The sequence below is a fragment of the Phoxinus phoxinus genome (genome assembly GCF_949152265.1).
Source record: "Phoxinus phoxinus genome assembly, chromosome: 5".
NCBI classification, from domain to species: domain Eukaryota; kingdom Metazoa; phylum Chordata; class Actinopteri; order Cypriniformes; family Leuciscidae; genus Phoxinus; species Phoxinus phoxinus.
In genome coordinates this window covers 1646655-1674545 of record NC_136880.1, presented here as the reverse complement: position 1 = coordinate 1674545, position 27891 = coordinate 1646655, and the positions used below count along the sequence as shown (strand labels likewise).

The 27891-nt window shown below is 43.6% G+C and overlaps 1 protein-coding gene across 1 annotated transcript in view; it reads left to right on the top strand.

Annotated features, from left to right (window-relative positions):
• The window catches only part of ccdc13 (coiled-coil domain containing 13), a 36151-nt gene extending 9678 nt beyond the window's left edge, over nucleotides 1-26473 (top strand). Inside the window, exons 8-15 of the mRNA XM_079611740.1 lie at nucleotides 1004-1159; nucleotides 1231-1407; nucleotides 2356-2562; nucleotides 3305-3387; nucleotides 9159-9299; nucleotides 24148-24278; nucleotides 24364-24421; nucleotides 25491-26473. Coding sequence (XP_079467866.1) covers nucleotides 1004-1159; nucleotides 1231-1407; nucleotides 2356-2562; nucleotides 3305-3387; nucleotides 9159-9299; nucleotides 24148-24278; nucleotides 24364-24421; nucleotides 25491-25647 — 1110 coding nt within the window. The 3' untranslated portion in view covers nucleotides 25648-26473. The remainder of the gene's footprint in view (nucleotides 1-1003; nucleotides 1160-1230; nucleotides 1408-2355; nucleotides 2563-3304; nucleotides 3388-9158; nucleotides 9300-24147; nucleotides 24279-24363; nucleotides 24422-25490) is intronic.
• Nucleotides 26474-27891: the final 1418 nt, after the last annotated feature.

Genomic DNA, 27891 nt, shown 5'->3' with positions numbered 1-27891 from the left:
TTTACCTCTCTGCTGGAAATCTCTGCTTGTGCTATATTAGTAGTATGTTATTAGTAGTAGAAGTATGTGTTTCTTGAGGTCCCCTCGAAAACGAGATGTCACATCTCAAGGGGGTTTCCACTTAACAATAAATTCAAAATTCAAATATTATCACCGAATAATGGGATTCAATCTTTTTCTCAACTTGTTTTCTTTTTCAGGTAGCAGAGGTTTTGTGTTTCTTTGAGGCTATGGTCAATCACTTCCAAAAAAAAGTACAAGACCTGTGCTAACTGAGAGACAAGTTGAGTTCAAAGATTGAATCCAATATTTGGCAATAACATGGCATCATGAGAGAGTTATAAGCTGTGTTTTGTAGGCTGGTTATTTCTCATCGGGAACACCACAAGTGTAACGATGAGGAAAAAAAACCCTCAAAAAGTACAAACCATATCTTTAACCATATTTTTATTACTTTTTAACTAAACACATACATTTCCATGTAACAGAAAACAAATAACAACAAAAAAGCTTTATTGAACCATTTTTTGAGGAAGTTGTTATACCCTGTGTGAGCAAAGTCAGTAAGTTTCAGTCCAATGCGATTACATTAACTAGCATTTTCAGGAAGAAGAATATCCAAATGACTGAAGCACAACCTACAACGGAGACTTGACAGAGCAGCCATCAATGTGGGAGCATTTGGGTCCAATTACTAAAACCTCTGTTTATTTGATTTTTAAGATATTAGTAGAAGGAAATTACTACTATCCATTTTTTTTATATCGACCATGCATTCCTTTAAGTTTTGTGAATTTGTGAGTTTCGCCAGGCCTGGAAGACATATAGAGCTGAGTGTCATCAGCGTAACAGTGAAGACTAACGCCATGTTTTCTAATCATATTATAATGTACACTTGGGAGATATCATTAGAAAACATGACAACAGCAACATTACACACTAAAGAAAGCTGAACATGGACAACATCCTAAAAGGTCCTCTTTAAACATTTAATTCACTGAAGGTGCGTGACCTGGAGCAACAGCTGAGCCAATCATCCCACAGGAGTGAGCAATGCCTTGAGGAGGAGACGAGGAGAACGGGAGGCCTAGCGAAGACACACGACAGGAACATCAGCCACATCCGTCACATGGAGCGGGAGAAGAAGGAGGCGCTGGAGGTTCGACACACTGATCTTTACAGGCTTCACCTCACCTTCGTTCTCACTCTGATCATGATGTGTGTTTTCAGAAGCTCACTGTGGATTATGAAGTTCTGCTGGAAGAGATCTCGGACGTGAAGAAGAAACTGGAGGGCTCCAGAGCCAGGAACAAAGTGTTGAGCACAGAAGTGAAAGCCCTGAAGAGCCAGATCAGCACTCTGCTGGACAAAGGCAAACATGACGACGAGCTGGTCCACGCGTTACTGGTGAGGACCGATTCTCCCATTATCAAACCCTTTTTACCTCTGAATAATAATAAACAAATTACAGGACATCTATAACAAGACTAAAACTAACAAAATCAAATAATACACATTTTGATACCTCACAGTTCACAGCCTTTCATTGTGTAATTTAACTTTGCTACTTTACCAGGGTTTAGTTATTTTGCTGGAATATTACAGACTTGTGCTGCACGTGTTGTGTTTCACTGTATTTTCCTATTTTGAAGTGATTCTAATCATATTTCAAGCAATTTAAAACCATCATGTTGAACATCTGAAGTGTCTCAGCTGAAGGAAATAATCAATGCTTTTTCGGCTTTAATATATCGGACAAAGTTTCTTATCGGGCCGATAATGATAACATTAAAAATGAACATATATCGGCCGATACCGAAATGTTGGCTGATATATCGTGCATCCCTATTACATACTATACATGTCCAACACAAAAGAGGTGGGTATAATTCAATCATCCCATGTTGTCTGATACACTTGATCCAAATTATGTAAAAGTCTTTTAGTTTCCCTTTAACCACGTATGTCAGTTTTTCCAAGGCAAGGTGTCTGGCCATTTCTTTAAACCATTGATTAGGGGAAGCTTTGAGTCTCCTTCCATTTTAAAGCAATAGCATGCTTGGCCTGAAGCAAACTAAAATCAATTAGTTTGCACTTTCTTGCATTCACCTCCAAATTGACTGGGTAAATATGAAATAGACCAAATTTGGGCCCAAGAGGGTCTATTTATCAATCATAAGAACAATCTCCTTCCAAAATCCTTGAATCTCATTACACTCCCATATACAATGGAATTATGATACCTTATTGAAATACACAATTTATAAAGCACCGCTCAAATTAGTTTTGTAAGAACACTTATAAAGAGATAATGATGTGAATCAGATGATGTAGAGTATCTCGCTCCTCCAACAGAAGCAGCAGTCGCAGTGGCAGGCCATGTTCGGGCACCTCAGCCAGAAGGGCCACCGGCGCGAGGAGGCCCAGCAGGGCCTGGAGATGCAGCTGCACAACGAGGCCCAGCAACACGCCTCCCTCATCCAGCAGCTCAAACTCATGGTGTCGGAGAAGGAGAACAAGGTCAAAGAGCTGGAGCAGGAGATCCAGCAACTCACCCTCCAGGTACAACACATCTGATCTGATCTGGGGTGTGTTTCCCAAAAGCATCGTTAGCCAACCATGGTCACAAGTTCTGTCGTTATCAGCAGTTCAATGAGTCGTGTTTCCCGAAAACATCGTTGTAACGAACATTCGCAAACAGCATCGCAAAGTTGAGTGTTTGGAGCAACAGATCTCAACCTGTGGTTAGAAGCAGAGTTTCTTGTGTGCATGACATGTGGACTCAATAAATCCTTATCTTGAGCAAAATAAGCACTTTGACATTCAGTACAGTCTGTGTCTTATATTTAGAATACATACAAATGTCATTTACGTCTTTTAGTTTGTCTAGAGATTTAAAGCGTCGTTTTTGAAGAGTGCGCATGTGTGAACGAGCTCTAGTACGCAAGAACGAGCCTATGATTTAATCTGGAAATAAAGCAAACAACTGAGAAAAATTAGAACTAGTCCTCAGATGCCATGTCCATAATTTATAGCAAAACATCTAGCAGTAATTAAATCTCAAACAGATTAATGAAAAGAAGTTATTACTCCACCACCTGTGTGACATCATTAACCAACGTGGTTGAACAACCAATTTGCGACAAAATGGTTTGGCGAAACAGTCGCGACTCGCTAGTTGATTTCTTCAACGATGCATCGTACTATTGTAGATAAGCAGCGAGTTACGGTAAATACACCCCAGATCGTCAGCAGCACTTTCTTTCTCATGCTTATGCACGTTTTGTGTGTGTGTGTGGTGCAGAAGCAGTCGGAGAGTAAAGGTCAACCAAACATCGGGCCTTTGACATCACGACAGGAGAACAGCAGGGAGTCCAGCTCGGCCAGGTAGTACTGACTGTCTTAGGGCCAGATTTCACAGCTAACGGTCTCTCAAAGTTATGAACAAATGTTCTCAAAACGTAAGCACAATTTATCGTTTATGAAAAAAAAAATGTCTGAGACATTTTAGTTTTGTTACTACTTAAATGTTACTACTTGTTTCAGAATGTTCAGATAACATTCCAAAGTAACATTCCAATAATGATTGAAGAATTATACAATGGAATGTTCACTTAATGTGAATGTTAGCTGGATTACACAAACCTTTTGCCATTAAAAACGTCTCGGTTACGGATGTAACCCTCGTTCCCTGAGTTGGGAACGGAGACGTTGCGTCGAATGACGACGAAATGAGGTTCGCTTAGAAGCCTATCCTCTTCGAACAGTAATAAAACGAGCCAATGGCAAGCAAATGCCATGGGTCTGCTGAATTTGCATAGCGTAACTCCGCCACACCTCGTGGGTATAAAGGAAGTGCGCCGGCAAGATGCAGATATGTTTCTTCGCTGAAGAAGCCAAGGCTGAACTCAGACTGTTCCAGCGGTACAGCGGAAGTGGCAGGGAGACGTAACGTAGGGAACGAAGGTTACATCCGTAACCGAGACGTTCCCTTTCGTTGTCACTTCGAGTTACGACGAATGAAGACGAAATTGGGTTCCCAGTCCAATCACGCCACCTCGGCTGTCTTCCAGTGCCCTGCGTAAGTCTGAGCTCCCTGTTGTGAGACTAGCACGGACGAAGGACTCCTACTTAACACAGGAATACCAAGGTACACTGGAAAGCATATCTCAGTGGAAATATGCAATCAGTGCACCCCAGAGTGGGTGTATACAGAGAACACTGGGGTGTCCAGCCCGCAGGGTGGAATATTTCAACCCCAGGGCTGGCAGAGTGGCTTGCCAAGGGAAAGACACATGCTCAGAGAGGCTTATAGTGGAAATACACATGTGGGGGTCACCCTGAGGGGGAACCATGCACATGGCGGCACCTAGCCAATCGTGAAAGCTGTCGGAGGTATAACTCTGGTGTTGACGTCAACACCGCTGGAGGAACTCAGGACTTGTGAGGCTCACCTGAGGAGAATATCGCTTGTATCCAGTCCGTGGAGTGGAATGGCGAGCAAGCGAAGACACCTGAGCGGGTCCTAGTACCGGCTGGTTGAAGCGAGTACACGGGAGGACACTGGCTCCACTCGGAGATTGTAGAATCTGGCGAATGTGTTGGGTGTCGCCCAGCCTGCAGCTCTGCAGATGTCAGATGCGAGGCGCCATGCGCTAGAGCCCAAGAGGAGGCCATACTCTGGGTGGAGTGGGCCTTCACACCAAGGGGGCACGGTTGACCTTGCTGCTGGTAAGCCAAAGCAATGGCGTCCACTATCTAGTGAGACAACCTTTGCTTGGAGAGAGCCTTTCCCTTCAGCTTCCCACCATAACAGACAAAGAGCTGGTCTGAGGTCCTGAAACATTGTGTTCTGTCTACGTAAGCACGGAGTGCAGTTCAGGTCTCCCGGGATATAAATGGCTCGAAGCGACCTCAGATGCTTCTGAAATAGGAGGAGGCGGCGGCATACTTGCCAACCTTGAGACCTCAGAATTAGGGAGATATTCGGGGGGGGGGGGGGGGGTTGAGCAATGTTAGTTGGGGGGGGGTGTAAGCAATGTTGCATTAACTAAATGAGCCTACAATAGCAGACATAAGCCCTTGAAATAAAAAAATGGCCATGTTTTATAAAAAGGTTGACAAAACTAAATAAAAACATAGAAATTATGTAAGATAACGTTAATTTAGTTGTAGATTACATTCTCATATCCATTTTTTTTTTCTAATGTCACAAGGAATAATCTGTTTTACTGCTTTGCACGATTCTTTTGTAGTGTGGTTTTGGTGTAGCCTACTAAAGTGTACTAAAATAAACATTCACGAGTGTACCTGACTTCTTCTTACCGCTGATTCCTGATGGTTTAGAGGACAATTACACCGAGTCAAGGTCTGAGTCATTTCAAAGAATAGTACACCGGCGAGCGCAAAGTATAAATGCCTCGTGGGGAGGCGCGCGCGCAGTCAGCAGAGGCGCGCGCAGCGGAGGCTCGCAAACCCATAGACGGCTCTGACAGCGCATAGACTGCTTCTTTTTCCGTTCTGATTGCCGCGCTTGACTTCTAGGTGTGTAACCTTTATTATTGTTCGGTCTGAAACGGCGCCCAGTGACGGATGGTGTAGCAATATTGTTGTCCAGGTGGAAATCGGGAGAAATTCGGGAGAAAGGTCGGTCCGGGAGATTTTCAGGAGGGGCTTTGAAATTCGGGAGTCTCCCGGAAAAATCGGGAGGGTTGGCATGTATGGGCGGCGGGCGAGTTGCAACATACGGTGGGAACGCAGACCACCATGTCGGTTGATGTACGCTACTGTCGCGATATTGTCTGAAAGGACTAGTACGTGTTGGTTCTTGAGCAACGCATGGAAGTGGTGCAGAGCAAGACGTACTGCCAGCAACTCGAGGCAATTGACATGCCATAGGCGGTGGGGTCCTGTCCAGGAGCCCGCGGCAGCATGTCCATTGCACATGGCGCTCCAGCCCGTGGATGAGGCATCTGTTGAGACAACAACATGCCTGGAAACTCGTTCTAAGGGCACTCCGGCTTGTAGAAAGCTGAGGTTCATCCACGGGGAGAAAGTCTGACGGCAGGTCGGAGTAACTTGTACTCGGAACGTGCCTTGACGCCATGCCCACCTCGGGATTTGATCGCGAAGCCAGTGCTGAAGTGGTCTCATATGAAGCAATCCGAGCGGCGTTGCCACGGCTGCAGATGCCAAATGCCCCAGGAGCCTCTGAAAAAGTTTCAGTGGAACCGCACTCTTGCCCTTGAATTGTTTAGGTAAGACAGCAGTTACTGCGCGCGCTCGCTCGTAAGCTGCGCGCACATGGCGACCGAGTCGATTTCCATACCGAGAAAAGAGATCCTCTGCACGGGGCAAAGTTTTCTCTTCTCCCAGTTGACCCGAAGGCCCAGACGAGCTACGTGCCGGAGCACTAGGTCCCTGTGTTCGCAAACCTGATCTCCAGAGTGAACTAGGATCAGCCAGTCGTCGAAATAGGTCAGGATGCGAACCCTGTGTTGCTGTAGCGGCACAAGGGCTGCCTCGACAACCTTTGTGAAGACACGAGGAGACTGGGCTAACCCGAATGGGAGAACCGTGTACTGGTATGCCCGCCCCTCGAAAGCAAACCGCAATAAACCGTCTGTGTCGAGGAAGAATGGAGACATGAAAGTTGGCGTCCTTCAGGTCGATCGGTGCAAACCAATCCTGTGGCTGCACATATTCGAAAATGCGTTTGGCTGTGAGCATCTTGAACGGAAGCCTGTGAAGGGAACGGTTCAAGATGCGCAGGTCCAGGATTGGTCGTAACCCACGGGTTTTCTTGGGAACAATGAAGTAGGGGCTGTAGAACCCGGACCTCATTGCGGCTGGAGGGACAGTCTCGATCGCACCCTTCGCCAGCAGAGCGGGCCTCGTGACCGTGACCTCCTCATGCATGCCCGGGAAGAAAGGTATTGGGGTTGGACGGCGACGGGGATCAGCGGCCGTGACCAAAAACCAATTGTCCAGACGCGAGCGCTCGGGGTAGGGTGGAGGGTTCCACTCTAGCCCGATGCTCGTGGCCGCCCGGGAAAGCATGGCCGTCAGCTCGGGATCAGACTCGGGCAATGCTGACGCGCCTGAAGGCGGCAGCACAGCCGAATCTTCATCTCCCGAGGACTCCTGCCCACCTTGTGATGCTGTGACTGACATAGCATCTTCCTCAGGACCGCCAAATGACACCCTAGGCCCGCCTGCGACCGGTGGTCGGGACTGGTCAGGGGTATCACTCAGTCAGCTCATGGGTTGCGACACTGGAGAGGAGCGTGTGGCCCGAGGACGAATCGTCGTCTGTTGTTGCCACACCGTCACCCTCAGGTCACCCTGGCCACCAGCCGAAGTACCAGTTCTCGTGGAGGAGGTAGATCGGGGTGTGGATGAGGGGGCTCTCACTCTTTCTAGATCACTGAGTCTTGACCGTAGTGTCACGATGGCCATGTTCCCACAATGAAAACATGAGTCATCCACAGGCGCTGCTTTAGCGTGCTCTAAGCCCAAAAACGCAAAGCACTCTCACACTAATGTGCCCTGTTAAGTAAATCTAGCCCTTAGTCTACAACAATAAATAAACTGTGATTTTCTTTATTGTCATCAGCATGCTGACCAAACTATATAATTATTTTATAATTCAGGAACACCGACTGACCGGATGATTTTTTACGGCCATGTCTGCAATAAAGAGTATGTATGGTGACCAGGCGCGCGGGAAGTCATTTTCGACAGGGGGTGCTGGCGGCGGCGGCGGGGTGGGGATACTGACACACAATCAAAGACAGTACAGTTTATTGTTTATTCCCCGTGCTATACAGTTCTGCAGGCTGGGGCGTTTGTTTATAAAACAGGGTGGTCGTTAGGCAGCTTAGGGGGGTTCGGGGGCATGCTCCCCCGAGAAATTTTGGATTTCTCGGACCTACATATGTGCATTTTAAGGTGTTTGAAGGCCAAAAAATTGGAATACAATAGAAGCAAATAATGAATAAAAATACATTTATTTGTATTATGTACAAACTTTTGTTTCGTCATGTTTTCATAGCTCAATAGCGTTTCGGTGTGCTCAGATGTGCGCGCGCTGCAGTCGCTAGGAAACATGCACAGACGCGCGCGGACATGGATTTCTGTCGCGCAGGAATGTTTATTTTAAAACAACCACAAGTAGTGTTCATAAACCACATAACGGCCAAAAAAAGGCCTAAGTGCCACAAAGTAACAGACTATGCAAATCTGTCTTATCCGAGGGACATTCTTAAACGCTTAACAATCCTTTATATAAATCTGGGCCTGCATGGCGGCAGGAAAAAGACGCAGAGATGTAAGACACCGTGTCTCTACCTTACGATGATTTCGGTACACCAAAGGTACCGGGAAGTTCGCCGGCGGGAACTACAGTAGCTTGTCCTGCTCGTAATAGTTGCGCAACTTGTGTGTGGGCCGTGAGTGTGCGTGCTGCGTAGGCGCGTCAAGGGACATCTGATTGGCTAATACTACACACTGAAGATAAATTAAATAATTTTTTATTAAATAATCACTAAAATGATCCATCTCTTCATCCCACACACTAAACGTGACATACAAAATGTCGTGGAACAGAAACAACAACCAGAAATATTTATAAGCTATCATTTTATTGTCATCACAGTTTGCCAAAGGGGGTGCTGCAGCACCCCTAGTTCCCGCGTCCATGATGGTGACCCTATAAACATACAGTTAGGGTAATAATAAATGCCTATGATATAAGATTTTGACCATAATGTAAAAAAAAAAAAACGTAGAAATGTAGAAATAAAAAATTTATAAGTAAATAAATGAAAAAAAAATGTTTGTGGGAAAAATACAATTCTACATAAATAAGGAAATAAACATATAAATACTCTATTTATTTAATTAAATTTTTTACATTTCTTTGTATATTTATTTATTATTTTGGCAGCTTTGGAATTCTATATGTGATCTATTGATTTGGGACAGTAAGAATCCACCCCAAAACACATTTTACATTACATTTACAGTAGTACACTTACAATGGAAGTCTATTTTTAGATCTTCCTGTACTGAATTTGGCACAGGCTCTTCCTACAGTTTACAGTATCTGGTGCTGTCTAACACAGCATAACGAGTGAAAGCATTGTGTGTGATTTCAGAGATGCGCGAGCGGCCTGTCCGGAGTGTGTTGTTAAGATCCCATCACTCCAGGCTCAGTGTGTGGAGTATAAGGCTCTGTTTCAGGCTGCTAGTGTGGAGAGAGACCGGCTGCTGGAGCTCACCAAGATACAGCACACCAGGTACACTCAGACTCTACAGTTACTGTTAACCAAGATACAGCATATCAGGTACACTCAGGCTCTCTACAGTCACTGACAACTGTTAACCAAGATACAGCACACCAGGTACACTCAGACTCTCTACAGTCACTGACAACTGTTAACCAAGATACAGCACATCAGGTACACTCAGACTCTCTACAGTTACTGACAACTGTTAACCAAGATGCAGCACACCAGGTACACTCAGACTCTCTACAGTCACTGACAACTGTTAACCAAGATACAGCACACCAGGTACACTCAGACTCTCTACAGTTACTGACAACTGTTAACCAAGATACAGCACACCAGGTACACTCAGACTCTCTACAGTCACTGACAACTGTTAACCAAGATACAGCACATTAGGTACACTCAGACTCTCTACAGTTACTGACAACTGTTAACCAAGATGCAGCACACCAGGTACACCCAGACCCTCTACAGTTACTGACAACTGTTAACCAAGATAAATATTAAACAGTGAAAGGAAGAGACGCTTCGTCGATTGGCGCTAAGGGAACGCTTTGCGTTACGATGTCTTGAAGCACATGTAAAATCAGTCAAATGGTGTGGTGGAACATCAGAGGTGGGTGACATCATGAACCAGGAAACTATACAGCCTGCCAAAACAAAGCAGCTCTAGCTTCTTAAGGTCTGAGCAAGTCGCTTATTCAAGTTCAATTTCAAGTTATGCAAATTCAAGTCACTGACGTTTGCCTACAGAACAACCACTGGCACTGCTCCCTTGTACCTGAAATCATTACTTCAGACTTATGTGCCATCCAGAAACTTGCGCTCTGCAAGCGAGCGCCGTCTTGTGGTGCCATCTCAAAGATGCACAAAATCTCTCTCTCTCGGACCTTTACCATGACTGTTCCCTGCTGGAGGAATGATCTAACTCAGCCAGAGCTGCTGAGTCCGTAGCTATTTTTAAGAAACTACTGAAGACGTATCTTTTTCGGCAGCACTTGATCCAGTAATACTAACACTTTCTCTATTCTAACTTAAAATAAATAAATACATTTGCATTGGATTTTACTGTGAGGGTCATAGCACTTGCATACTGTTGTCCTACTGCTAGTTTAATTGCTTCTATTGTTTCTCATTTGTAAGTCGCTTTGGATAAAAGCGTCTGCTAAATGAATAAATGTAAATGTAAATGCTTACAGGCACGTAGAATATACTGTGGGGAGAACAATTATTTGATACACTGCCGATTTTGCAGGTTTTCCTACTTACAAAGCATGTAGAAGTCTGTCATTTTTTATCATAGGTACACTTCAACTGTGAGAGACGGAATCTAAAAAAAAAATCCAGAAAATCACATTGTATGATTTTTAAATAATTAATTTGCATTTTATTGCATGACATAAGTATTTGATCACCTACCAACCAGTAAGAATTCCGGCTCTCACAGATCTGTTAGTTTTTCTTTAAGAAGCCCTCCTGTTCTCCACTCATTACCTGCATTAACTGCACCTGTTTTAACTTGTTACCTGCATAAAAGACACCTGTCCACACACTCAATCAAACAGACTCCAACCTCTCCACAATGGCCAAGACCAGAGAGCTGTGTAAGGACATCAGGGATAAAACTGTAGACCTGGACAAGGCTGGGATGGGCTACAGGACAATAGGCAAGCAGCTTGGTGAGAAGGCAACAACTGTTGGCGCAATTATTAGAAAATGGAAGAAGTTCAAGATGACGGATCTGCCTCGGTCTGGGGCACCATGCAAGATCTCACCTCGTGGGGCATCAATGATCATGAGGAAGGTGAGGTATCAGCCCAGAACTACATGGCAGGACCTGGTCAATGACCTGAAGAGAGCTGGGACCACAGTCTCAAAGAAAACCATTAGTAACCAGTGTTGGTCAAGTTACTTGGAAATAGTAATTAGTTACTGATTACTGATTACTTCCCCAAGAAAGTAATCCAGTTACTTTACTGATTACTTATTTTCAAAAGTAATTAGTTACTTTACTAGTTACTTTACTAAGTTACTTTTCAAAAACATGATGCACGACCTGAATACGCTATAAAGCAATAGACATTTCACCTTAATTCTATTATTTCTGCATATTCCATCATCTAAAATTGAATCACATGAAACATTCTCTTTTTTAAAACTTGTTTTATTAGTTTCAATATTTTAACTTTAAGCAAAAATTTAATAAAGTGCAACAGTCTCAGACTTTTGAAAATTGTTGAACATTTAAACCTATTTTCTGCACATTCCACCATATTTTAATAAAATAAAGTCCTTCTTCTGTTAACTAATATTTCTGCATATTCCAGCATATAAAATAAAAATATTTTGTAAAATCCTTAATTCGAATAGATGTAAATAAAATAACAGTAAAGTAAATATTTTAACAGTACAGTGCAGAGAGGAGTAAAAATGAGTTTACCAAAACAAAAAATGCTGTTGCATGCCACATTTAGGCTTTTAGTCCAGTCTCATTTTATGGCTACCCTGACAAGGCCCTATGTTTTTTTGTTTTCTTTCGGAGTGAAACGGTGGTTATATCGCATCAGCAGAAGCTTCTCAAACCTCCTATCACACAGTCTGTTCCTTTTCGGGGAAAGCACCAATCCACCTAAACTGAACAGCCGTTCCACTGGTGCACTGGATGGAGTTGGAGTGTTATATTTCATGTACATCTTTTTGAGGTTTGGGAACTGATTCAGAATCTCAAGCTCATACCCTGACCTTAAATAGTCAGTTACTTCATTTTCTGCGGAGAAGCTTTCTGTGGGCTGGTTCTCAAAATCAAAAAAGTCAATTTCAGCTGGGCTGGCTGCCAGTTGGGACACATTAGCATTGTCAGCTGCAGGAGCAGCTTTACGACACTCTGTTGTCAGAAGCTCCTTCAAATGCTCTCTCCTACGCTCATCTCTCAGCCATCGAAGTTTGAACTTGGGACAAGTGGCCGCTGCAAGAAGTCCTTCTCGGCTATCCAGTACAGCATCAAAACGAATCTTGATGGCCTGTAAAATACAATATGGTGTAACTAAGAATATATTTATTTTACTATATAAATTGGCTATTTTAACTATTTTGTGGGCTCTACTGTCCTAAACCATCTCATGTGCTTTCAATACTGTATGATATTTAATTTTGGTTGAGGCTGTTTTGACCTCTTTATTTCAATCTTCTATTGATGTTAAGAATAAGATTAATATTCATGATTAATGGTGATCAATATCCCTGATATTGAACAGGTGATGAATAATTTATCTTTTATTATATTCTATCATTTTAATAATTGTACTCACTGCTTAAAACAAACAAAGTGTAAGATCTGCCCACCATGAATGGTATAATAAATTCAACAGATCTACCCAAATCAATTATCAAATAATAATCTTACCTTTACAATAACATCTGGAAGGCTGGCTGTCATTCTAGAGAGGTCATCTTTCAGGGCAAGTGTCTTTGACATCAGGCTTGTGAGTGTTGGTAGTAAAGCCCCATAGGTGCACTCATCCCCTTGTAAGATGTCCAGTGCCACGGTCAGGGGCTTCATCACGGTGCAGTACTCTTGTAAGAATAGGTACTCCCTTTCATTAAGGCACTTGATTCCCAGTTTTACGCACAGGGGACTCAGCTCATTCATCGGAATTGTGATGATTCTGGAAATGGCCTCGTACAGGGAATTCCACCTTGTGGATGTGGGTACCATTAGTTTCCTGCGGCTGACTTCCTCCACCTGTTCAGAGGCTAATGTTGATCGACTTGCTTTAGTCCAAAGAGCAGAGCATTTTGCAATGCTACTCCTATATACAGCCTTGGTGTCTGTACATGAATTTAGATGTTTGTCAACATCACTTGTTGAAATGAGGTTAATTGTGTGTGACGCACACCTGTAGTGTGGAGGGAGGCTAAACTGTCCATCACCAGATGTGGTTGAAAGAGCTTCTATGACATCTGTAAAAGTCGGTTCCTCATCATCATCATCACCTTCTATTTCATTTTCAGATTCAGACTCCAAATTACTGGGCTGACACACTCTGAATGCTTTGGCAAAATTAGATGCATTATCAGTTACAGTGGCAACAACTTTACCATGCAGTCCATATGATGAATGGATTTCTTCAATCTCTGCTCCAATTACATCATAGGTGTGCCTGCCTCTAATTCTCTTACATGCTAGGGCGGCCTTGTTGCGCTGTAAAGTGGAATTAATCCAGTGAACTGTTACACCCATAAAACTTTTGTTATTCACCGTCCAGATGTCAGCAGTGGTGGAAACAAAGTCTACATCTCCGAGTGCAGCCTTCAAATTAGCGTCCATTATGTCGTATTCTCTCTCAAGGTATCCTGCAAATGACTTTCTATTCAGCAGGTTGACACCGCGTTGGGTCGGTATTTTTTCTACGATGCGTCGGAACGATTTAGAGTCAACAGTGGAAATTGGCAGCATGTCCTCGACAATATAGCCAGCGACGAGCTTATTCAGTTCAGCGGCACTGAGTAGTCCCCCTGTCGCTTTTAAGTCTATTTTCACCTGTTTAGCAGGAGAGGGGCCCTCGCAGGTTCGCCCGGTGGAATTGGATGTAGCCGCAGCGGTCACGTCAGTTCGGGGTTCAGGGTTTTTTTCAGTAAGTTTCACATTCCTGTGCTGGCTTGCTAGGTGCTTTCTCAGATTTGAGGTGGAATTTTTCGCTGTAGATAAAAGTTTTCTTCCCACGCAGAGTGTACAGCGGACGCTGATGTTTTTGTCACCTTTAACAGAGTCAAACTCAAAGTAATGTCGGTACTTCCAAGCATTAAACGCTGCATGATCCTGCTCTCTCCCGCGCTCCATGTTGTCTCTTGTTCAACACTACCACCACTGATGTCGCGGGCGCGGCGCTCATACGTCATCACTGTCAGTCACTCACTAGACTCGCGGCGCTATACGTCATTGTCACTCACGACAACACAAGACAGTCTCACGGAAAAAATTACGGCTAAGTAACGCAGTAACGCAGCCTGCTTACGGGGAAGTAACAGTAATCTAATTACTGCTTTTGCTATTGTAATCCCTTACTTTACTCGTTACTTGAAAAAAGTAATCGGATTACAGTAACGCGTTACTTCTAACGCGTTACTGCCCATCACTGTTAGTAACACACTACACCGTCATGGATTAAAATCCTGCAGCGCACCTGAAGGATCTGGAGAAGGTCTGTATGGAGGAGTTGGCCAAAATCCCTGCTGCAGTGTGTGCAAACCTGGTCAAGAACTACAGGAAACGTATGATCTCTGTAATTGCAAACAAAGGTTTCTGTACCAAATATTAAGTTCTGCTTTTCTGATGTAGACGGGATGTATGTCTGATGGGGCGGCAGTGGCTCAGTGGTTCATGTAGGTTGTCTACAAACCGAAAGGTTGGTGGTTCAATCCCCGGTTCCACCTGACCAAGTGTCGAGGTGTCCATGAGCAAGACACCTAACCCCAGCTGCTCCCGACGAGCTGGATTCAGCCTTGTATGGCTGACACCGCCGTCGGTGTATGAATGGGTGAATGTGAGGCAACATGTAAAGCGCTTTGGAGGCCATTGGGTCTGTGCAAGTGCTATATAAATGCAGTCCATTTACCATTTACCATGATGTATCAAATACTTATGTCATGCAATACAATGCAAATTAATTACTTAAAAATCATACAATGCAATTTTCTGGATTTTTGTTTTAGATTCCGTGACTCACAGTTGAAGAGTACCTATGATAAAAATTACAGACTTCTACATGCTTTGTAAGTGGGAAAACCTGCAAAATCGGCAGTGTATCAAATACTTGTTCTCCCCATTGTATGGCAAGTGTCTCGTTCCCTCTTCAGGGAACCAAAGTTACAGTCGTAACCGAGGCATTCCCTTTCAAGGGAACTCGCGCTGCGTCAATTGACACTAAGGGAACGTCTATACCAACCAAAGTGAGAAGTGTCTGTCCTGTGTGAAATCATAAGAGCAGCACTAGGACGAAAGCACCCATGACCCTGGTGTAGAGTCCAAGTCCAAAGAGTAAAATCTGACAAATGTATGCGGTGAGGACCACCCTGCCGCATCACAGACATTCTTGAGGGCCACTCCTGACAATAGGGGCTTAGAGGCCGTCATACTCCTAGTTGAGTGGGACCGGACAGCCATAGGTGAAGGCCGTCCGGTTGACTCATAAGCATATGAGATAGCCTTGACCACCCACTTGCTCATTCTCTGCTTAGATGCTGGGGACCCTTTGTTAGGGGGTCCAAAATACAAATAACTGTTCGGCTTTACAACACAGGGCAGCTCTGTGGACATAAGTATCCAGTGCCCTAACTCGCCATAGCAGATTGTTCTTTTCCTGGATCGAATCTTGAAACGGAGGAGGACAGAAGGCCTGCAAAACTACAGATCTGGCCACATTAGTGGGGACCTTGGTAACATAACCTGGTCTAGGATGAAGGAACGCTTTAACCATGCCAGGCGCAAATTCCAAGCACGAGGGTGCAACTGACAGAGCCTGAATATCTCCTATTCTTTTAAGAAATGAGATAGCGAGGGACAACAGAGTTCTCTTTCCAAAGTAAGAAATCTAGCTGGCACCTCCTCCAAAGGCTCAAAGGGAGCCTGGGAAAGGCCTTGCAGGACAATCGCCAGATCCCAAGTCGGAACCCTGGTGCGAGCAGCAGGCCTCAGCCTTAAAGTGCCACGGAGGAAACAAGTTACCAAGGGGTCTTTACCCAAAGACATTCCACCCAAATGAATGTGGTAAGCACCTATGGCCGCCACATAAACCTTTAAAGTGGATGGGGATAGACCTGCAGTGAACCACTCCTGCACGAACTCCAGCACTGTACCAATCGGGCAGATAACTGGGTCCAACTGATTGTCACTACACCATGAAGAAAAAAACTCTCCATCTCAGGGCAAAAAGTTTCCTTGTGGAGGGAGCTCTGGATTGTAGAATGGTCTCCACAACCTCAGTTGAGAGGTCTCCTCAGAAGCCAAGCCCATAGGTTCCACAGTTCGGGTCGAGGGTGAAAGATAGAGCCCTCTGCTTGGGACAGAAGGTCCCTCCTGACAGGGAGCTCCAGTGGAGGCCTGTCGATGAGAGACACTAGATCGGTGAACGGACTCTGGCCGGCCACCGCGGGGCTATAAGGAGTAGGCGTACATAGGGCTGGGCGATAAAACGCTAACAATAATTATGGCGATATAATTTTCCTCTATAAAACGATAACAACAGGTCGATAAATGCTCAATATAATGCTTACGCACTATGCGTAATGCTGCGCATGCGTTTTGCAGACCGGGCTTCGAGTGCCGCACGCAGTGTTATTGACAGGCACCCAGTGGCTAACAGGCTTGGAGGAGTTGAGTGGAGCAAGAAAAATGAGCGATAGTGGAGAAGATGCAGCGCCCACGACCAGCTCGGATGACACAGACATTGTTGACAAGAAAGGTCACTCAACTTCAGTGGTTTGGATATAGTTTGGCTATTTGCGATCCGACAAAAACAGAGCAACGTGCACTGCAAACTGTGCAGACGACTAGTGCCATCAAAGACAGGCAATACCTCAAACTTGTTTCATCATTTAAAACAATGTCACCCTTTAGAACTCGAAGAAGCTACGAATTTACAGTCCGAATCCCAAATAAGTGTTAGTGGCCGTCGACCATCTACAAGCACCAATGCGACTCAGCAAAGTATCATATCATCATTTTCACACACCGTGCCTTACGACAAATATCAAAAAGACACGAAGACATCACAAAAGCAGTTGCTTATTGCATTGCAAAAGACATGCTTCCCATTAGTGTTGTCGAAAATGAGGGATTTAAGAAGCTTATCCGCGTCCTTGACTCCAGATACGAGCTACCTAGCCGAAAATATTTTTGACAGACAGCGATTCCCCGAATGTACACGGAGTGCAGGGAGAAGGTAGAGCGGCAGCTGCAAAATGAACAATTCTTCGCCTCTATTTCTGATATGTGGTCTAGTCGCACATTTGAGCCTTATCTGAGCCTCACTGTTCATTTTATTGACAAAGACTGGAATCTTCAGAGTAAATGCCTCCAAACGGCTTACTTTCCTCAGCCACTTCACTCAACAAATGGACAGTGTTTTGGACATCGACTACACTTGGCTATTGGTAAGTTTTAGTCTCCGTTCTCCATTTAGTAACAAAACTGCTGTAGAAGTAATAACATAATAATAATAATAAAAAGAAAATAATTTAAGAAGAATCAAATCATTATTTTATTACTACTTTGTTCTTAAAGGTTAGTGATTATAAGCATGAAGCAATATTTAAAATAAAAAAACATACGCTGATTTAAATTGTAATAAATATGATTAAAAAAATGTAATAAATATGAATAAAATGATGATAAAATAAGTAAATTTTTAAAAGAATCAATTCAATACTAATTTATTAGTCCTTTGTTCTTAAAGGTTAGTGATTACAAACATGAAGCAACATTTTAACTTGAACCATATGCTTATTTGAATATTTAATATGAATTTTCTGTTATAATATATCAGTTTAGAACTTCAGATGTTTTTTTTTTTAACATACTATTGTGGACTTACTCAGATACGTTCTTTGCTCATATTTTTTCTCTATTTCCTTTCCTTCCTCAGAAAGAGCGGGGAAGGTCAAGAGGATGGATCGAGCCGTTGGGCTTTGTAAAAAAGTGGTGGCTGCCTTCTTCTCCTGGAAAAAAAAAAGAGAGACCCTGCAACTCACCTACCAGGTGGGGCTCCCGTCAAAAGATGGTGGCAAGGATGATTAAGCAGCACAAGGCTATCTCTCAGGTACTCACTGCTGACAAGAAAACCAGGCACTTGGTGCCCAAACCTGGCAGGACATTGAAGTGCTGGAGTCAATGAACGAGGCCTTAAAGGCACTTCTTGAGTTCACAGATTCACTCTCTGGTGAATCTTATGTGAGTGTGTCCTACCTTAAGCCTGTCCTGCACCTCTTCAGAACAGAGCTCCTGAATCCCTCTGATGATGACACAGAGCTCACAAAGGACATAAAGACAGCAGTCATAGAATATCTCAATGAGAAGTACGATGACGAAATAACAGACAAAGTGCTTGATATGGCATCCTTGCTTGAGCCGTGCTTCAAGACTCAATATATCAGGCCATACAAGATTGAGGCCATCAAAACAAGAGCAGTGACTGAGATTCTGAAAATGGAGGGAGACCAAGGCCCATCCACTTCACAGGCTTCATGCAGAACAGAAGAAATATAGTCATAGGGAGGCACTGCTGCAGCTCTTCCTGTAAAGAAGCAGAGGAAGTCACTGGGCAGTTTTTTTAAGAAGCCATGCCCCAGCAACACAGGACTCAGTAACATGCAGTCAGTGGAGGGGGAGCTGGAAAACTACCTCATGGGTCCAGATGCAGACAGTGAAACAGAACCCCTGGATTGGTGGAAGGTGTATGACAAAAAGTTTCCTTAAGTGAGCCAACTAGCAAGGCGCTACTTGTGCGTCCCTGCTACCAGCTCCCCCTCTGAGAGGATTTTTAGCACAGGAGGGAACATTGTGTCCTGTCACAGGGCAGCTTTAAAACCTGAAACTGTAGACAGGCTTGTCTTTCTTGCCTGTAACTTGTAGAGTAAAAAAAATAAAAAATTGCTGACCACAGTTAAGTGGGGGAAAGCATACACACGTAGCCTCGGCCACGTCTGTACCATTGCATCCAGTCCGAGAGGAATGGATAGTGGACAGTGAGACGTCTCTCGAGATGCAAACAGATCCACTTGTGCCTGGCCGAACATCCTCCATATATTCTCCACCACCTCGGGGTGGAGCCTCCATTCCCCGGGCCTTGGCCCCTGTCTCGACAGGATGTCTGCTCCTATATTCTGGGCCCCAGGGATGTAAGCTGCTGATGTAAGTACACCAGTTTGCATAGCGGACGCGAACGCAAGCCCCCCTGAAGATTTATATAGGCGACCACCGATGTGTTGTCTGTGCGGATCAACACATGGTGGTCCCTGAGGTCTGGGAGGAAATTCTTGAGGGCAATAAATACAGCCATGAGAATGTGCCAGGAGAGATGATAAAATATTGGATGACGTGTAATTTTCTTCTATTAAATTCAGAGAAAACGGAGGTATTACTGATTGGTCCAAAAAACTGCCCACAAAACCTCTTACAATACAACCTTAATCTAGAAGGATGTCCTGTTACTTTATCCTCTACAGCAGGGGCGGATCTAGAAAAAAAATCATGAGGTGGCAAGCAGGGTCAGGGATAATTTCTGGGGTGGCGAATGTTTATAGCGGGGGTACGCAAGTTTTGCTTGATCGCAAGGCAATTTTTCCGTTTAGGTGAAGGCTGAGCCTCCCAAACTTATATAGAAAAGTAGCAATGTCCATATTATAAGTAGGTTTTTTTTAAACTCAGATAAAATTGTAACTTTTGTAAAAAAAAAAAAAATCATCTTGGGAGCCACATGAGTTGGCACCTGGCTCCTTATTTAGCTATAAAGTTATTATAATTCTTTGTCCTGTAAAAAAGTACTAACTGAGAGTGAGCCTCTGTAAGCACCCAAGTAGCTTCTAGAGCAGATGTGAGACATCACATTTGTTAAACAGACCAAAAGAACGATTAAATTAATCAGGTTTTGAAGATCTGGATTGCAACTAGCCTAGTCCTTGAAACAATGCATTTATAAAGTGCCAGGTTGATGACTACACTAGAATTTAGACAGTTCCAGACAAGGACAAAACCTGGAAGACTTTTCCAAACCAGGACTAAACATGGAATGCACCACTAGGTATAATCTGGGACTAAAAAAAAAAAAAAAAAAAAATTGTCATAATGCTTTTCAAAAAAAACAAAAACAAGTGGTTTTATTTATTTTAAAGCTTAAGCTTGAGTAAGCAAACTGTACTTTTTATGTAGGCTAATTTATGTAATAAATAGAACCTTATTGTAAAGTGTTACTGATTAGTTATACACCGATTCATTAAAATGAATCGGTTCAAATGAATCATTAGTTCGCGAATTGGACGTGTCATGCGCGTTGTGTGATTATCCCAGCAGAAGGACATTGACATCCAATATTTCTGTCAACGGCGCTAAAACAAGTTCAATGCAGGAAAATTCATGCGTGAATTTAACTGAGTAGTAGCCGGACTGGCTGACATCAATGGGGTGGCAGCTGGGGTGGCAAGACCTTTACTAGGGGTGGCAGCTGCCACCCCGTGCCACCCCAGTAGATCCGCCCCTGCTCTACAGTAAAAGACCTGGGTGTTATACTAGACCGCAACTTGTCTTTTGAAAAGCATATTTCAAATGTCACAAGAACAGCCTTTTTCCACCTTAGAAACATTGCTAAGCTACGTAACATGCTATCAGTTTCTGATGCAGAAAAGTTAGTTCATGCATTCATGACCTCGAGACTAGATTACTGTAATGCTTTATTAGCTGGTTGTCCTGCATCCTCAATAAACAAGCTACAGTTAGTCCAAAATGCAGCCGCTAGAGTTCTTACTAGATCAAGAACATATGATCATATAACACCAATTTTATCATCTCTACACTGGTTACCTATTAAGTTCCGTATCAATTACAAAGTATTGTTACTGACTTATAAAGCCCTAAATGGTTTAGCTCCTGTGTATTTATGGGATCTTCTATCGCTCTACAATCCATTGCGCTCTTTAAGATCGCTAAATTCGAGGCTTCTGGTCGTACCTAGGATAACTAAGTCCACTAAAGGAGGGAGGGCGTTTTCACATCTAGCTCCTAAACTCTGGAATAGCCTTCCTGATATTGTCCGAGGCTCAGACTCGCTCTCCCAGTTTAAAACTAGATTAAAGACGCATCTCTTTAGCCAAGCATTCACATAATGCATCGTACCTTTTATACTACAGTTAAATCAGATCAAATGCATTCATATTATGAACAGCAGCTACGCTAATTATTTCCCATCTGCCTTTTTTGTTGTTATCTCGGGATGCCTGTCCCGAGATAACTCAAATAGAGTTCGTCAGCTCCAGTTATGTATCCAGCCTCTCATGGAGACTTCAGATGACCCAACGCCTGTGATGAGACGACTCGACGCCTGTGAAGAGACGACCCAACGCCGGCGATATGTTATGCCCGAAATTTATGATTAACTAACTGTATTTTTGTTTGTACATTTTTTAAATGCATTTTCTGTAAAGCTGCTTTGAAACAATATGTATTGTGAAAAGCGCTATACAAATAAACTTGAATTGAATTGAATTGAATGATGATCCTCCCATAGACCTGGAGTCGAGCGTCCTTCTAGGATCGCTCGCCAGCCTGTGAGGGAGGCATTTGTCATTAGCATCTTGCGATGACAAGAAGCTCCCAACACTGGGCCCTGGGACAGGAAGAGATACCAGCCTCTCGAGACTGGCTTCTGGATTTAGTTGTTGTTGAGCAGTCAGTCCGTCGCCCTGTAACAGCAAACCGTCAGGGACCGACTGAACTGACTGCTCTAACTGCTCTGGGACCCTCCTTGGAGGGGGCGGACATCCCAGGACCACTACGTTTCTGAGTGGGCCCTGAGATATTTGCTTGCAGGAGACCGCTGCACCCTGAAGCACACGAGGTGGCAGGGTTAGCATAACGGTACCCTGAGGGCACCGAAGGGAGACGGGCACCGTATAATGAGGTGTTAACCGCTCTGATTCGGGGGGGGACTGCCCTCAATGGCATGTGCCCTCGGGCGTCAGGACCTTTTTCCCGCAGCCTTCTTGGAAAAATGACGGTCCTCAGATCCGTCTTACCCCTTGAAGGCTGTGGTTGAGTGCTTTCCGTGTCCCCAGTCTTTTTGTGGGGAAGCAAGTCACGCTTTGTTTTTTGTGTGGCACGGTGTGAGGAGCTGGCTTTAGATGTTTGGGACTGCTCCCGCTCAGCAGCCCGGAGACATGAGTACGTTAGAGTCCTTAGAACTTGATAGCAGTAGTGTTTGTGCCTCAATCGGGGTGGAAGTAACCGCAACGCGTGCTTCCAAACCCTGAGAGAAGGCACTGGATCTGTCAGGTGAAGGTAGAGATAAGGCTGGGCCCGTCTCTAACCCCGCTGACAAATCCATTTGCGAACCCCAAGTCTGAGACCTTCGCTGTGCCTCGGCAGCAGCCTAACCTGAGCCTTGGGGAAAGCGAGCCTAAACGTCCTTGCTAAAGTACGCCACGCGGGATCGGAGTGTCCGTAAGGGAAGCACATCACAGTGCACACAGCCAGCGCCCTCGAGCGCTGACCGTGCATGCTCCTCACCCAAACAATATTTAGGGCAGGGGTGCACATACATTCTGAACTGCTGCTGCTTACTCGCCATAACTGAATATGTATTTTTGACAGAGAACACCAAATATGACAAAAACAGTTTCACATAGAGCACTTGTGAAGACACAGAAGCTAGCACTGCTTTGTTTGGGCAGGCTTCATAGTTCTACCAGAAAGACTCGGGAGATAAATTGATATAACAGCGTATATTTATTAACAGCCCAGCAAGCATGAATTTATAAAGTTCTTTGGCGTAGGCCCCGTCCTTAGAGAGCAATGCGAGGGTAGCGGAATCTGCATATCCTGCCTGAAGACGAAGGCAGGGGCTCAGCCGACCCCCCTGGAGGTTAAGGAAGGGACCATCCTGGTGGTGGTGGGGAGGATGAAGGGGAAGGTACCATCTTGGTGGTGGTTGGGGAGGATGGAGGTAATTGGCAGCGTCAGCATCTGCGAACTCAGACGAATGTAAGTACCGATCTTTTATACTGTGAGTGTTAGCACATGATTGGTTAGAAGTTAAGTATTACGTGGCACGCTGATTGAGTCTTCCTGGCAGAACTTACGCTAAAGCTTTCATTTTCCTGGTTCATGACGTCACCCGCCTCTGACGTTCCGCCACATCATTGGACTGATTTTACATGTGCTTCAAGACATCATCTCGCAAAGCGTTTCCTTAGCGTCAATCGACGCAGCACGAGTTCCCTTGAAAGGGAGCTGACTTTACCTTAGTCTCAAAATGAATGATCAACAACAAAACAGTAGATAATTCTTTAGTTATTTCAAAGTATGTTGCTCAGGTTTTTAGTAACTTGTATTCTGGCTCATTGGCCACTTCTAACATTGATACTTTGTTTAATAGCTTTGAGAGTGATACCAAAAATAAAGTGTGATAAAGAAATGGACATCGAGGAGTTAGTACAGAGTGCACTCACATGATAAAAGATAGTCAATTTTCAGGCAATGACGGGATATCACTGAACTTTTATAAGACTTTTTCTAAAGAACTTTCACTCTTTCTATCATTAGTATTTGTAGAAGCAATACAAAAGGTGAATTGCCCTTAACATTAATTATAACATTGATTCACAAACCTAATAAGGACAAGTTATTTAATTGGAGGCCCATTAGTTTGCTTAATAATGACAGTAAGTTGTTAGCAATGATTTTTGCTAGAAGAATAAAGCAAGATTTAGAAAGAATGAATCGATATAGGACAGTGGGGTTTCATGCAGGGCTGTCACATCAGGAACAATATTAGACTAGTTTATTGATGATGATGATGATAGGTTTATTTTATTTATTTTTAATAATTGATTCGGTGAACCATTATGTTTATTTGAAAAGTTATCAAGTTGTTTTGGAGATATGTTTTTGACAGCAGTTAAAACATTGTACAGTGGATGTAATAATCCATGGTTTATCTCATGGTCCTCACAAAGATTTGATATTAATATTCAATATCGATGTTATATTAATGGATGTACTAGGCAAGGATGCCCCCTCTGCTGTTGCAGTCATGGACGCTGCACTTTCTACCCTTCAGTGGTGTTGATGTGTTGATGTGTTCTTCAGGGAAGAAGAGGCCAAGCGTCAGTGTGATAAAGCAGAGCAGAAGCTCAGAGAAGAACGACAGCGTTCAGTGTCACTGGAGCAGCAGCTGGAGAAAGCCCAACTCCTCTCAACACCTCAGCGGAGCACCACAGGTCTTGAACGTGCACTGAAAACAAGATACGGGCCAGAGAATACTTGATTAACTAGTAGTCTGTTGTATTTTCTTCATTGCTGTAGGAAGCTCGTCTCCCAGAAGCCTCTCTGAGGGCGCTCAACTCACTGAACTCAAAGCACAGTATGTCTTTCGTTCCTGAATGATCAAATGTTCACTAGTGTTCATTTTGTTAACGAAAACCATGAATGTTCGTTGACTACCTTTTTTTTTTAACATGACTAAAGCGGTGATCGTTCCATTGACTTCCATTCATACAAACGCTGGATACCAGAAACACAAGAAGAAGTTTCTCATTTCAGTGCACTCCAGAGGTCAAGTTCAGTGAACTGTGAATTCGTATCACATAAGATCGATAAGATATGGCTTGACCTCTTGGCTGAACTGAAAGAATGCAACATTTTTTTGCAGTAGATTGTATATTTTTTGTTGACACCAACACCATTAAACCATAACTGTGACTACATCAACATGCAATATCATTGAAGAAAAAAAGATGAGACTAAATGATACGCTCAATGTAAAGACTAAAGATGCAACCACTGTGGATTGGGAAGCAGGGCAGATGAGCTGAACACACAGATAAACACGTGAGCTGGAGTTCAGTGTAGGGATGGGGGAATGCAGCCTGTCCTGTCCTGTGTTGAGAACAGCGCCATCTGGTGGATAGTGAAAGATAAAGCACACTCCATAGATAGAGTCAGTGCTGTGTGCACACATAACAGCCTGAAACGTTTGTGTTTGTGTGTGTGTGTGTGTGTGTTGAATTTCTCCCTCTGATAAATTAATTTACCCATTTAAGTGGTAATAAATGCCAGTATGACAAGTCATTGTGCCCAGGGGCCTCTGAACTCTTAATCCGGCCCTGCATACAGACACACAAAGCGAATCTCTCACGTGATTGGACAGAAATTGAGGTTTCGTTTGTAGTAGATCATGTGACTCTGTGTAACCAACACACTGGAGATTGTGCTGCGTGCTCGATAGCTACGTAACATCATTATTGGAACTACTATTAGGAATTTCACTGTTTTAGAATTTGAGAGAAGTTTCTTGTTTTAGCAGTGTTCATAACGTAGAGAGTGTGTTCATTTATAGGATAAATAGCCTGCAGTGAATCATAAACTAGATGAGTTCAAATTGAGTTCAGACCCGTAACTAAACGCACTGGTACTGTATGTTGTCCCTGCAGACTGGCGCTGCAACTAGAAGAAAATGAAACCTTGCGAACCGCTCTGAAGAACAGCTTGAAGGAAAAGAAAGAAGACTTGCAACTCTACAAGGACATGATGACCAGAGCAAAACAGAGCTTCCAGCAGAGCCACAGAAAGCCTGAGCAGGGGACGTAGAACACACACGCACATGCACACGCACGCACGCACGCACACACACACACACACATGCACACACACACACACACACACACTAAATTGCTTGTTTCATGGGACCCAAACTCCATCAAGACTACATCAATCCAACCAGCATTGTTTGGTCACGAGAGATAATATAAATGAGAGACGATTCATGTTTCAGAAACTGTTGGAGGAAAAGTTATGAATAGAATATAATAATGATGAGAACCTGTAGATAGTTGTATAAATTATACTTATTGTGGCAGATACTATTTGCACCTATTATAAAACAGTATGCAATTATAACAACATATTCAGTGTATATGATTATATATGTATATAAAAACGATAAATGGATGCTGCCTTATTGTCCCAGTCCCTAAAGCCCTCGTCTATCCCTACCGGTTAGGCACTTTATTTCCACTTTCAGAATATTTTCTTCATTGGTATTTAAAATAAATGCCTCTCGGAGCTGAAATGTGATGGGGAAAGTGAGATGAATGAGGGTGATTCAAACCCTTACTCTCCACGCCACTGCTTCTGTTATCAGACAGGTTTGCTCCTGCTGAATCACACACTGGTGGGCGGAGTCACTGTAAACAGCCTCGGCCAACAATACAGGCTTGTGCACTGTGTGAAGATAGACACATTACCAAGGTAAACCAAGTTTTCCGGTAACACTTTAGAATACTTCAGTAGACCCCTTCTGTCTCGAAAGACAATGGCTGCGCCGTCTTTATCTTTTTAGATCAATCTTGTTGTAGGCAACATCTGGAGTGGCTCGGCAGTCCTATCCGTGCATGGCAGTCTCTGCCGCAATTTAAGCAGACAAAGCTGGATGGCGGGTTGGAGTCATGGCTTTGCTTCCCCTCCTTCCTGCGACTTCTTTTGTCCTTCAACTGCTGCAGTCTCTTCACTTCTCCCCTTTGGATTCCATCACTTACTGTGGTTCTCCATGCACTGCGATTGTAGGTGACTCCCAGGTATATACCAGTGGTTTTCAAAGCACGCTTGAAAACATCCTTGTAACGCAGTGGTCGGCCTAGAGGACGGTGTCGTGTAGCTAGTTCACTGAGAAAATACGGCCGTCCTTTATACGGCGCACATGACCTATCCAGCGGACCCAACTAATACTATTCCTTCATTAATGAATAACTACACAGGAATAAATGAGTAAGTTGTAACACACTATTAACATTCTAGTAACTACACTCTTAGAAGAAAAGGTTCTATAGGCGCTTCGTATTTGGAACCCCTAAAAGGTTCTACACTCTTAGAAAAAAAGGGTTCATTGGGGTTCTATATAGAACCATAGGGTTCTTTACTCAACTCCAAAGAACCTTTTATGCTAAAAAGGTTCTATAATGACAAGAAAGAACTCTTTTGGTTCTTAAAAACCCTTAGAAAAAGGGTTCTGTATATAGAACCTTTTCTTCTAAGAGTGTACTATTAACTAACAAGAAACTCTGATTTACACTTTAGTGAGTAATCTCGCTCAGTTGAATGTGGTAGTTCACTATTAGCTAATCAGTAACTACTATTTTTTTCATACCTCACTGAAGACTACTATATACAGGTTCATAATTGACATGAATAATTCATCATTTATAATAAAAGTTAACGGTAGCCCATTAGTAATGACTCAAGTGTTACTATATCCTTCTAGAGGAACTACTAATAATTTGGATCAGTTTTCTAAAGTGAAAAACATGATAACTACCTAATATTGACTGAAGTCATTGTAAGCTTTTGTAAGATTTCGAATAGTAATTCCTTCCGATGGATTTGGTAACACTTTAGTCATTACTAGTGTGTGTTCCCATGATCTTCACTGTAGAATACTGATCTAAATAATTAGTAGTTCTACCAGAAAGACTCGGGAGAATTATTTCAACAATCATACATTTATTGACAGCTCAGCAAGCTGATAATATACAAAGTCATTTGGCGTAGGCCCCGTCCGTAGTGCATAATCCGAGGGTATCGGATCTGCAATTCCTGCCTGAAGATGAAGGCAGGGGCGCAGCCGACCCCCCCGGGAGGTTTGGACAGGACCATCCTGGTGGTGGTGGGGAGGATGGGGGTAATCGTCGCTTCAGTATCTGCGAACTCAAACATGTGTAAGTACCGAGCTTTTATACAGTGAGCATGAGAATATGATTGGATAGAAGTGAAGCGAAAGTTGACGTAGTAATTGAGTCTTCCCGGCAGAACATATGCTAAAGCTTTCATTTCCTTTAG